The 13539-nt window shown below is 35.5% G+C and overlaps 1 protein-coding gene across 2 annotated transcripts in view; it reads left to right on the top strand.

Moving 5' to 3' along the window:
* The window catches only part of STPG2 (sperm tail PG-rich repeat containing 2), a 422672-nt gene that overhangs the window by 278802 nt on the left and 130331 nt on the right, over positions 1-13539 (top strand). For both annotated transcript variants that reach the window (XM_054688086.1, XM_054688085.1), the window contains exon 12: positions 4443-4558. In XM_054688086.1, coding sequence (XP_054544061.1) covers positions 4443-4558 — 116 coding nt within the window. The remainder of the gene's footprint in view (positions 1-4442; positions 4559-13539) is intronic.

The raw sequence follows: 13539 nt of genomic DNA, 5'->3' as shown, positions 1-13539 counted from the left end.
TTCATTTATAAATTGAAGAATTAAGTTTGTATGAGAAAATGTGGCTTTATAAAATCTAAATCTCTTAAATGATATATTTTAAAGCCATTCATATTTTAAAGCCATTCATTCTATTTCGGTGAACAATTTTCCTGGATGTGTTTCAATTCATAAATAAATGTTCACATATGGGGAATTTGTTCTTCAGTAGATTTTGTCACTTTCACATAAAAGAAGGACTCAGCATTCATAAGCAATATTGAACACATGGTTTATAAATTTTAGCTCATTATGATGAATAAAGCTATTTTTAAATCAGAGATTTGGAAGTTTGTTTATAAAAGTAGTTATTTATTTATATAGAAGTAGTTAAATCAAAATGATCCTTTTTTAATTTTAAATTATCCATTGTTCCTGTTCTCTCCCATTTTTTGCCCTGTAGCATTGTTTGACATTTCATAGAAAGTGATTTGGCACAGGGTTATAAAATATGTCATTGTTAGAGTAACCTGTTCTTGAATTTCCCATTATATTCTAGTCATGATTAGGCAGAGTTTTCATTGGTGTTTGTTTTGGAATGAGATTTCTTTTTCCAGGACCAGTGATCAAAATGTGGCATTTAGGTAAATAGAAAATAGTTTATGTACCATACAGCTGTGAATCAGAACTGCTGAAGAAATATAAATCTTTGACCTATATCATATAAGTAGCACCATACATAATTGAAAATATAGTTTAACACAGTGCAAAACATACATTTATAGAGGTATCTATAATCCTTAAAACAAATGTAATGATGTAAATCAACTTTATCTTAATACACATACAGAAAAAATATAAAGAACAAGATATTCCTTTAAGATGCTCTGTGTTGCATTATCCTTTATGAATCTTTATGGTTAATGTTAAAATTTTCAATTTATTGACTGTGGAGTTATATTTGCAGATCCTGAAGATGCCCTCTTCCTGTCTTGCAGATAGAGTTTGTTGTATCCTCCCAAATATCTACTTATAAAGGCATCTAATTGCTTCTTAAAAACCCCATCTCCAAATATCATTATCTAGATAGTGAAATAACTGGTACATTTTCCATGCATGTTTAGTTATGTATGAAAATCTATCTGTAAAAATGTTATGTATGAATTGTGCATTAATTATCTGCACAGTAAGTATAACCCATCTCATTTAATAATAAAAAAACGCCTCCCTGGTTGCGCAGTGGTTGAGCGCTGGGTTGCGAAGCTGCCGGTAGCCTCTGCAATGCCGGTTCAATCCCCGGCTGCTCCCCGGCCACTGGAGGAGGGTCCCACATGGCGTGCAGACCTCTCCTGCCGCCCGCTGCTCCCCTCAGCTGTGTACTTCGGTTCTTCTGCCTGTTCTGTTCCCCGCTCTGCTTCTGGTTAATTCTCTCACCCTCTTGCGCTTCTGACTGTACCTGGGGCTTATATAAATAAATAAATAAATCTTTAAAAAAAAATAATAAAATGCAATTGTTATAACACTTTGTCATTTTGCAGGTCAGAACACATTAGCTTCTTTCTCAGTCAGTTTGGGCTGGTATAAAGAAAATACCATAGAGTGGGTGGCTTGGACAATAGAATTATATTTCTAGAGTTACTGAATCTGGGAGGTCCAAGATCAAATACAAAGTTTCCAATAAATCTAATACTTTGTGATGCTCTCTTCCTGGCTTGCAGATAGAGTTTGTTGTATCCTCCCAAATATCTACTAATAAAGGCATCTAATCCCAAGTTGTGGGTACGACCCTATGACATAATTGCTTCTTAAAAATCCCATCTCCAAATATCATCAGCCTGCAGTTACCTACAAAGCCTTTTTAGCCTTGAAAATCTATTCATTGTTTGGAATGATAGGGCTAGAGTCAAATGTCATCTTTTATTTTAATTTTTTAAAAGATTTATTTATGCATACAAGACATGGGGTGCAGGCCAGAGGTGCAGCAGGGCAGGGGCAGGGGGCATAAAGGGGTGTGAAAGGATTCACTAGAGATAGATTGGGGAGCAGAACAGGCAGATAGATTGAAATACACTGCTGAGGGGACCACGGGTGAGATAAGAGAGGTCAGCTGTGTCATGTGGGTCACCTCTAGCCAGGGATTGAACTCTGCTATGGATTGTCCCACAGTGCTGATGCTTAACCCCTTGTACCACCAGGGAGGACCCTATTTTAAATTTTTAAATTTTGACAATGCAGCTATAACTTTTTTAAGATATGAAACTATTCTAAAATATTTTATGTTATAGTATATCAGCAGGTACTTTTTGTTCAAAGGAACTGGTATCAAGTTGCATATTTATTAGGGAAAGAAGAGGCATTCATTTTTTTAAAGATTTATTTATTTATGCACCCAAGAGCTGGAGTACAGGCCAGAGGTGTGGGGGGTGAGAGGATTTACCAGAGACAGAATAGGGAACAGAACAGGCAGATTGACAGAAGTACACTGCTGAGGGGAGCAACGGGCAAATCAGGAGAGGTCTGCTGGGCCATGTGGGTAGCTCCCTGGCTGGCTGGGGGATTGAACTCTTGCTGCAGAGGCTGCAGACAGCTTCATAGTTTGCATCTTAACCCCTCATGTCACCAGGGAAGCCCCAGAGGCATTCATTAATTATCTTTATATCTACCCTACTATTATACTATTTATGTATATCTACCCTACTATTATACTATTTATATGACCAAAGATTTTTATTTTTTCTCTCCACACAGTTTCTTCTATGTCCTCTATTTTAAATGCATTCCTTACTGTTAGTGTACACTTACATGCCACATGTTCTACAATAACCTCCCTGTGAAATCACTTCTTTGATATTTGATATAGTATACTTCTAACACTCATGAAATAGAAGACATAACATGGGATAGACACTAAGTTTTGATTAACACATCAATGGGCAAAGAATAACCTCTTTCTACTTTCTTTATATGATGTTGTACTAGCTACATTACTTTGTTTGTTTCTCATCCTCCCTTTTCTCTATGCAGCCCTCAAATTCTCTGTCTTCAATTATTTACTTTTCTCTGCCCATGCTCTTTCATTTAGATAAACCTCAACTCTTGAGTCTACTTTAATAATTCCATTTTTTTTTCTCCATGTAGGGTTTTTAATTGGTTTCAAATATTTATCTCCAATTGTCTCCTGGACATTTCTATTTGGATATTCTGTCATCTTTTCAAACATAACTGTTTCAAAATCAACACATGATGTTCTTCTTCAATGATATTTCTCTCCTGTGTTTTCTTATTTCTGTCAGATTTTTGCATAGCCACCAGTCATTTATTATTTTCCAGTCACTAAACATGCCACCTTTGTTGCAACACTTCGTCAGTCTTCCTGGCAAAGTTCCTGACTGAGTCTTCCTATCTTATAAATTACTGCCAGGGGCCTCCCCAGTGGCGCAGTGGTTGAGTGCTGGGATGCGATGCTGCCCGCAGCCTCTGTAGTGCTGGTTCGACCCCAGGCCACCGAGTGAGGGTCCCACATGGCACGCAGACCTCTCTTGCCATGCCCGCTGCTCCCCTCAGCAGTGTATTTCGTCTGTCTGCCTGTTCTGCTCCCCGCTCTAACTCTGGTGAATTCTCTCACCCTCCTGCTCTTCTGACTGTACCCAATGCTTGTATGAATAAATAAATAAATCTTAAAAAAAAATTCTGCCAGAATTTATTTCTTAAACTTCTCTTTCTTCATGAATCTTATTTAGTCTAAAACCTTCAGAAGCCACCCCACTTATATGGCAGTCATTTTCAAACTGTTTCCTAATCCCCTCAATTACTATATAATATTGGTTAAATAAAACTTTAACATGGAACTGAACCAGTAAATGTAGAGATGATTTGAATGGAAATAATTCAAATCTCTTCTATATGGGCTTTACCTACACAATGTCCCCTTGAAATTTGTATCGACTTTTGGGACAATTTAGAATACAATTTCATTCTAGTATAAAATTATTATTTAGGGTTAGATGCAGTTTATTTCCACTAGTCTCTTTACTACAGCCAATTGTTTCATATAAACTCCATCTTTGCTCCTAGTTTCTATCCTGTTTAAAAACCAGAATGCTATTAAACCACCATTCTGCTTCTTCAAATGCATATTTCCAAAAGGACCTTAAGCACTACCTCATTGCTTAAAATAAGAGTGAATATTTATGAAATAATAGAACTGAGTATTTTTACTATGACAAATATATACCTTGAGAAGTTACCATTTTACATTTTGGGGAATTACTGCTGTATTCCATTAGATAAACAGATGTAACTATTTTACAGTTATCATATTTTAGAGCTCTCAACTGAATAATTTTAAGCATTCAAAATAAATGGGTTCAAGATAGTTTGATACTGTTTATAGATTAAGAACATGAATCTTAGAATAATGTTCATGTACTTAGTATCAATAACTTTAAAATATACTTTATTGTTTTGCATTTATTTTCTCTCAGGGCCTGCAACATACAACCCCATTTTATGGAAAACTTGTTCTATACCCTTATTTGTTAAAACATCAAAACGTTTCAAAGAGTCCAAAGAGATAACACCTGGTCCAGCAACCTATGAGGTTTGTTTCCCCTTTTATTAATAAAAATAGAATAGTATAACTTCCAGAAAGTACTGCAAATATATTTATTAATGTCCTTTCCATATATCTTATTCATATTAATGAGTACTCAAAATACTTTTATATTTGAAAATATAATCTGAAATGTTTAAGGAATTATTTAAGAATTAATAATTTACCTATAAATATCCTCAGTAGCATTAATACAATCTTTTACATCCCTCAAACTTAAAAAAGTACATTTTTTCATACACAGTTTGAAATATCTTAAATATTTATTGAAATAATGAATTTATTAGAAGGCTCAAAATCATGTGGATTCAGTGAAATCAAGTATTTACCCTTTATTTTCTTTTTGTAAACATTTATGCTGTAGTTTAGATTTGTAAGTAAAAGTTCTTTTAAGTTGTGGACTTTCTGATTGTAAGGAGGCTTAAGTAAACCAACGTGGTTTTACAATTGTGTTCACAATTAGCCTTACTTCACCATTTGGGATGAAATCACTCCCTTGTTTCCAACCTTTTAATTCCTGAAAGTGAAATATTTTATACTGGCTCATAGTAACTAATGTAAGAATTAGTATCCATATTTACCACAAAAAAGGTGTATTTTGGCTCAGCTTATTTTTACTGAATATGGGCCTCTTTATTTGATAAATATATCAATCTAAATTTTTCATCATTCTCTCATAAGCAGATTTATAACATGTAATCTGAATTAAAATAATAATAAAATAAAATAAGTTAAAGTCTTATTTTACTTGTTGATTGTTTATACCACCAAAATATCAGTGCTAATGCCTGCTGATTAAGAAAACCTAATTTTAATTGACTTATTTCAGAAAAGGAGAAACTGCTAGACGGAGCCTTGGTAGTTTTTCAGAAGGTGGAAGTCAATGAGGGTATTTATAATGTTTTAAGACATGGACTATGTAAAGAAAGGGAAACCTTGATAATGCAGAACTGGTTAGATTGAGTAAAGTTTATGACATACTTGCTTTGGATTGTTGTACATATTTGAGGGAGAGTCTTGCAGCAAGTATAATTCTTGATACATTTGGTAGAATTGTTGCTTATAGTCTAATCATATCATATTAACTCTTTACTGAAGACTTTTCTCAATTAAAAGTTATTTTAATGGTATACAGTTAATCTTGTACTATTTTTGTGATGCATTTTTCACAGGAAATCCAATAGTCTAGTTTCAGCATTTAACTGTGCTCTTTTCTTTAGCTAAGATTTTGTAAATTATATTGTACTTCCCCACAGTAATTTGTTTATTTTATTCTTTTTTAATTCAGCTGGGTTTTTAAATTTATTTTTAATTATGTATTCATTCAAGAACTGGGGTACAGGCCAGAGCTATGGGGTGGGGGAGGATTCAACAGAGACAGAGTGGAGAACAGAACAGGCAGATTGACTGAAATGCACTGCTGTGGGCAGCAGCAGGCAAGTCAGGAGAGGTCTGCTGTGCCATGTAGATCACCTCCCTGGCAGGGATCAAACTCGTGCTGCAGTGGCTGTGGATAGCTTCATAGATTACATCTTAACCCTTTGCACCACCAGGGAGCCCCCCCCCCATAGTCATTTATTATGGAACATTTTTTTCCATGAATTAGATTTTAGGTGTAATTCATAGAGAATCAACATGAGTAGATACTAGATTAAGTTCATTGTCAAATAACTTTTCTGGTGAGATCTGAGTGTCTGTGTGTGTCTTCCCAGCACCTTTCATTTAATAATTGAGAAAATTTTTATTAACAATTTTATTTATTTTTTATATATTTTTTACATTGTTCTTCTTTTTTTTTTTTTTACAATGTATGCTTTGTCATCTCAGTTACAGTCCCCACGAAATTCAAACCACCAATTCACCCATGTACTCTCACCATGTCCCTTGCACTCTTCCCATTAAGATCCTGCTCCCTTCTCCCCCCACCCCCTGTAGCATGTGTCTGATTTATAGTTGCTTGTTAATTTTAATTTTCACTTTATTATAATAACTGCTTTTTTCCTGATCACTTATTTGGATCCTCTACATTCCTATTATCAGTGAGACTATCCAGCATTTTGTTTTTCTTTCTGGCTTATTTCACAGAGCATGATCCCGTCCAGCTCCATCCATTTTCCTGTGAATGGCATGAGTTTTTTTTTTTTTTGAATGCTGAGTAATATTCCATTGTGTATATATACCACATCTTCCTGATCCAGTCATCTATTTGGGGCATTTGGGTTGTTTCCATCTCTTACCTATTGTAAATAGTGCTGTAATCAACATAGGGGTGCAGTTGTCCTTCTGAATTAATGTTTTTGTGTCCTTTGGGTAGATACTTAGGAGAGGAATTGCTGGCTCATGTGGAGCTCCATTTTTAGTAGTCTGAGGAAACTCCACACAGTTTTCCATAGTGGTTGGATCAGATCACATACCCACCAGCAGTGTAGGGGAGTTCCTTTTTTGCCATATCCTCTCCAACATTTGTTGTTGCTAGATTTTTATATGTGCCATTCAATAACTGAGAATTTTTAGCAATTAATTTTCTTCATTTGTTCCCTTCCTTAAAGTAAAAGCTACTTTTAAGCTAATAGGATGATAAATTGCTAGGTACCTTTATTGTAATTTGATCTTATTTTCTTTTTCTATCATGTTTAATAAGTTTAAGTTGGTGACTTGAGAAAAATTTCTTAAGCACTTAGAATTTTTAAAGAAAAATAGAAAAATAGTCTACATTTTAAAAAATATTATTTTTAACTGCTACCAAACATGCCATTAACCACCCCCGAACTACTTCCCTCTACCAAACTTGTACCCTTTCTGTATTTCCTCCGGTAACCAATATCTTTTTTGTTAAGTTCATGTTTTTATTTCTTCTATTGTTTGTATGAGTGAAGCTTTCCCAAATCTGTCGTTCATTTTTTGACTGATTTCACTCAATATATTCATCTTCAGGTACATGTATTTTGTTACAAAAGCCATCATTTCATCTTTCTTTCCAGCTGTGTAATATTCCATTGAAGAGTTTCTATATGCACAGTTTCTATATCCATTTATCTGTTGAAAGGCACTTGGATTGATTCCATGATTTGGCAATTGTAAACAGTGCTGCTATGTACATTAGTACAGATAGATCTTTTCATGTTAAATTTTTCATATTATTTGAATAGATATTGAATAGTGGTATTGCTGGGTCAAATGCAATTTCCATTTTTGTTTTCTTGAGACATTTCTAAATCCTTTTGCACAGGGCCTATACCAGCTTGCTTTACTACCAACAGTGGTTGAGAGCTCCTTTTTCACAGCAACCTCACCAACATTTGCTAATGTCATTCTTATTTATTTATTTTAAAGATTTATTTATTTATTTATCTATTTATTTATTTATTTATTTATTTATTTATTTATACAAGCACTGGGTACAGTCAGAAGTGTGGGAAGGGTGAGAGAATTCACCGGAGCCAGAGCCGGGAGCAGAGCAGGCAGAAGGACCGAAGTACACTGCTGAGAGGAACAGCGGGTGGCAGGAGAGGCCATGTGGGACCCTCCTCCAGTGGCCGGGAGCAGCTGGGGATGGGATCTGTATTGCAGAGGCTGCGGGCAGCTTCGCAACCGAGCACTCAACCGCTGCGTATTTATAATGTTTATAAATATTTATATCTCATCCTTTTCATCAGTTTATAATATTCTATAATATTTTTTAATATTTTATAATTTTTTTTAAATTTAGAAGAGTAAGGTTTATTTTTATTTATTTATTTTTTAAATAATAAATTTTAATTTTATATTCCTCCATACAATTGCAAACCCCCCATTCTGACCCCAATCCCTCCCCTCCCAGACCCCACCCCCCAAAAAGTGTCTCTGGTTCATAGTTTTTTGTCGATTTTGATTTTCACTTTCTTATAGTTACTCATTTTCCTGGTCCCTTGATCATTGATAATTTTAATATGGTTGCATTAAATCTATATGTTTTTGCATAGAATGGCCATTTTGATGTTAATGCTTCCAATCCATGATCAAGGGATATTTTTCTATTTATTTGTGTCTTCTATTTTTTTTAACAATGTCTTATAGTTTTTTTTTTAAGATTTTATTTATTTCTACAAGATCTGGGGTACAGGACAGAGGTGCAGGAGGGTGAGAGGATTCACCAGACACAGAGTGGGGAGGAGAACAGGTAGAAGGACTGAAGCACACTGCTGAGGGTAGCAGCAGGCGAGACAGAAGAAATTTGCCATGCCATGTGTTTCCCGGCTGGCAGGGAATTGAACCTGTGGAGAGGCTGCTGACAGCTTCACAGCACTGTGCTCAACCTGCTGTGCCACCAGTGAGGCCCTTATAGTTTTGTTTACAGAGTTCTTTTACCTCCTTTGGTAGTTTACTTCTACATATTTTTTTTTTTATTTGATTATAAATAGAATTGTTTTCTTAATGTCTTCCTCTTTTTGCACATTCTTTTCATATACATAACCCCGAGTTTCAGTGGTTTTCCTCATAACTGGATGTTAAATATTATAAAACAATTTCATCAAATGATTTCTTGGCATCTATTGATATATTCATATGGTTTTTAATCTTTCTTTTCATTGATATTTAGAGTGTATTGATTGATTTTTGGATGTTGAACAATTCTTGTGCACCCAGTATGAACCCCATTTTGTCATGGTGCATAATTTTTTTAATGAATTGTTGGATTCAATTTGGAAGGATTTTATTGAGGGCTTTTGCATCTGTGTTCATTAGGGGAACTATGCCATAGTTATTTTTCTTGGTGTGTGCGTGTTTGGTAGAGTAAGGTTGGCCTCAAAAATGTGTTTGGTAATTTTCCTTCTCTCACAAATTTTGGGAAAAGTTTGAGTAGTATCGTTATTAGTTCATCTTTGAAAGTTTGATAGAAGTAATTTGTGAAGTCATCTGGTCCTGGATTTTAATATTTTTTTGGGGGAAAGTTTTGATTTCTTTTTCAATTTCCTTGTTTGTGATTGGTTTGTTCAGGATTTATGTTTCTTTCCTAGTCTGTATTGGATGATTGTATAATTCCAACAATTTGTCCATATTATCTAGGGTATTGAATTTGCTAAAATGTTAATGTCCATAGTAATATCTTTTATTTTTGTACCTATTTATTTGAGATTTAAACTTTAATTTTTCAGTGTATCTTGCTAGTAATTTGTATATTTTGTTAAGGATACAACTTCTCATTTCATTAATAATTTGTACTGTCTTATTTATTTATTTTTCATTTACTTATGATTTGACTTTGTAAAATTTATATTCTACTGCCTTTGTATTTTTCCCTTGGCCAAAGCTTAACTTATTATTTCAATCCCACAAAAACTTTAAATTTCCCAATTCCCACTTTCTTCCATTTTAAAGCATTAAGTTGTTCATCTCAAGTGCCCTCTTCTCTGCAGCATGTACCCAGCACAGATGACACCAGCTTAGAGTGAAATAATTGCTTCTCATAGATAAAATTTCCATATTTCAAACCATATCATTAAATTTCAAAATAATTTTCGTTAATCACAGATTATTTTAGACCACACTTCTGAGAAATACTTGTTCGAGTTACCATTTTATATATATATATATATATATATACATAATACATATATTATGAATATACATATTCATAATACATAATAAATATAAAATAACTTTTATAGGTAACATCTATAAAAATTTCTATATCCACCAGTGGTCAGAAAATTAGACAAGGGAATGCAAACCCCCAGCACCATTTTTGTAAGACAGGGAGTTACAAGTCGGAGAGCCCACAAAAATTCTGTGGAACTAAGAAAAAGTGAGTTCCACAATGGAGTTCAGCTGAAAAGTGCAAGAAAGCCATGCCCTATACCTATCTGTGATTTGGAGCTGAAAGGGGGATCCACCACTCAGGTGAACTGAGGGAGCCATGAAAGTGCACCCTGGACACCACTGGACACCACTGTTGCAAGACAGAGAGTTACAGGTTGGAAAACCAACAAAATCTTTGTGGAACTGAGAGAGAGCAAATTCTGCAGATGGTGAGATGAAAAGTGCACGCAAGTCAAGCCCTTAACCCATGCATGATTTGGAGCTCTTAGGGGAATCCACCACCGAGATAAACTGTAGATGCCAGGAAAGCACACCCCTGGGCATCATGGTTGCAATATAGGGAGTTACAGGTTGGGGACTCCATGAAACCTCTGTGAAACTGAAGAGGGCAGGTTGTGCAGACAGATGTGAGCTAAAAAGTGTTCATGAGCCAGGCCTTTCCCCATTCACAATTCAGAGCTGAGAAGGGGATCCACAGCCAAGGTGAATTGTGGGCACCAGAAAAGCACACCCCTGTTGTCGTTGTGGCAAGACTGAGTGTTACAAGTCAGGGACCCATGAAATCTCTTTGGAACTGAGAAAGTAAGTTCTGGAGGTGAGCTGAAAAATGTATGCAAACTAAGCTCTGTCCTGGTGCATGATTTGGAGCCTAGAGGGGGATCTGCTACCAAGATGAAATGCAGGACCAAGAAAGCACACCTCCAGGCCTCCCCTGTGGCACAGCAGGTTGAACACAGCACCATGAAGCTGTCTGCAGCCTCTGCAGTGTGAGTTCGATTCCTGGCCCGCCAGAGAGATTCCCACATGGTGTGGCAGACCTCTCCTGCCTTGCTCACTGCTCCCATCAGCAGTGTCTTTGGTCTGTAGGCCTGTTCTGTCCCTGCTCTGTCTCTGGTGAATTCTCTCACCCCCCTGGGCCTCTGACCTGTACCCCAGTTCTTGTATAAATAAAAATCTTTAAAAAAAAAAAAGGAAAAGAAAGAAAGGACACCCCTGGTGCCATTGTTGCAAGTCAGGGAATTGCAGGACAGGGTCCTCAAGATTCCCCTCTGGAGCTAAGTAAACATGGAGGTGGAGATCATCAGGGACAGTGCCCATCAACATATCCAGAGTACCACTGCCTTAGTGGAATTTTGGCATAACAGTGCTGGACTCAAAATGGCCACTAGTTTCTGACATCCCAGAAGGAGCACCCCAAAGAGATGTCTGCCAGCACTTGTGGCACAGTGTCCCAACACAGAGCAAATTAGGAAACAAATAACAGGGAGAAGGATAAATGCAAATAACCAAGCAAGCATACAGGGGAAGGACACACAACAAATATAATTCAACTACCGGAACTCAATAACAATGACAACAATGATAACAATGGCAACTCAACAACAACTCCACTGTCTGCCAGAGAATTTAAAATCATCATGATTTAAAAAAAAAAAAAAACACAATGAAGATGAAAAGGAAAAGAATGATATGAGAAAAAATATTAATAAACTGAAGAATGAAATTGCGTCCTTAAAGAAGGAAATGAAAGAAACACAGGAGATTAAAAATAAAAGGAGGAACTATAGAACTTGGGGAAAATGAATGAAAAGAGAATTGCTGATTGGAAGAATGAATCAGTACTCTCAAAGATACAGAAATAAAAAAGAACCAAGAAAGAAAATGAAAGAAAAATACAAAGGAAAAAGAATGAAGAAACACACTTTGAGAGCTATCTCACACCATGAGGGAAGGAAACATAATAGTTATAGGAATCCCAGAGGGTCAAGAGGGAGACCAAGGAACAGAAAATCTATTTAAGGAGGTAATCAAAGAGAACTTCCAAAACATGATAAAGGGGGTGAAAATAGACATACAAGAAGAGAAAAGAATACCGAATTACCTCAACAAAAGGAAAACTATGAAAGACACATAATAGTAAAGCTTTCAAGAGTTCAAGACAAGGAAAAAATAATGAAGCTGACAATGGGGAAGGAAAAGATAACCTATAAAGGAAAATCAGTCAAGCTGGCATTAGACTTCTCCGAAAATACACTACAGGCAAGAAGAGAATGGAGTGACACATTTAACAAATGTTAAGACAACAAATGCCAACCAAGAATACTGTACTCTACAAAGCTCTCTTTCCTCCATGAACAAAAAATAAGAACCTTCTCAGACAAACAGAATCTGCAGGAATTCATTATGGCAAGACCACCACTCCAAAAAAATACTACAAGAGGTCCTAACACCAAAACCAAAAAAGGAATGAATAAGAACAGAACAAGGCAAGGAATAAATTCACACACACAAAACATAAACAAAATATCAAGTACAGACATCAACATGTCAATATTAACTCTAAATGTAAATAGACTTAACATCAATAAACACAGAGTAGCATGCTGAATTAAAAACAAAAAAAAAAAACAAAAAAAACAGAGCCCAACCTTCTGCTGCCTTTGGGAACACTTAACTACCAATGTTAAAAATAGACTGAAAATAAAATGATGGATAACAATGCTACAAGCAACAGGGCCAAAAAAGAAGGCAAGAACAGCTCAACTTATACCAGATAAATAGACTTCAAACTAAAAAATGTTTAAATAGACATAGACAGTCACTGTATTATGATGAAGGAGACAATACATCAAGAAGACATAACACTCATCAACTGATACTCACTAAATGACAGAGCACCGAAATATTTAAGACATTTCTTATCATCCCAGAAAACAGACATTATAGAACATACATAGACTTCAATACACCTATCTCCCCAATGGATAGATCAATGAGACAAAAAATAAACAAGGACAGTAGAGCCTTAAATAAAGACCAAGAACTCATGGGCTTAACAGACATCTATAGAACACTGCACCCATTAAAAATCAGAGCACACATTTTTCTCTAGAGCACACAGATCACATACTGGGACACAAAACAAACCTCAACAGATACACTAAGATCAAAATCATAACAAATATCTTCTCTGACCATAAAGGCACCAAACTAGAAATAAACCATGAAAAGAAAGCAAGGAACCCTTCTACCTCGTGGAGATTGAAACCGCACTACTGGCAGACCATTGGCTCAATGAGGAGATGAAAGAGGAAATCAAAAACACCTTGAGGTGAATAATAATGAGGATACAGTTCTTTTCTTTTTTAAGATTTTATTTATTTATTTAT

Source organism: Talpa occidentalis, unplaced genomic scaffold (assembly GCF_014898055.3).
Source record: "Talpa occidentalis isolate TD23 unplaced genomic scaffold, MPIMG_talOcc4v2.1 talOcc4.6, whole genome shotgun sequence".
Classification (NCBI taxonomy): Eukaryota; Metazoa; Chordata; class Mammalia; order Eulipotyphla; family Talpidae; genus Talpa; species Talpa occidentalis.
The sequence above is the reverse complement of the archived record's forward strand: the minus strand, read 5'-3'. Positions and strand labels throughout refer to the sequence as shown.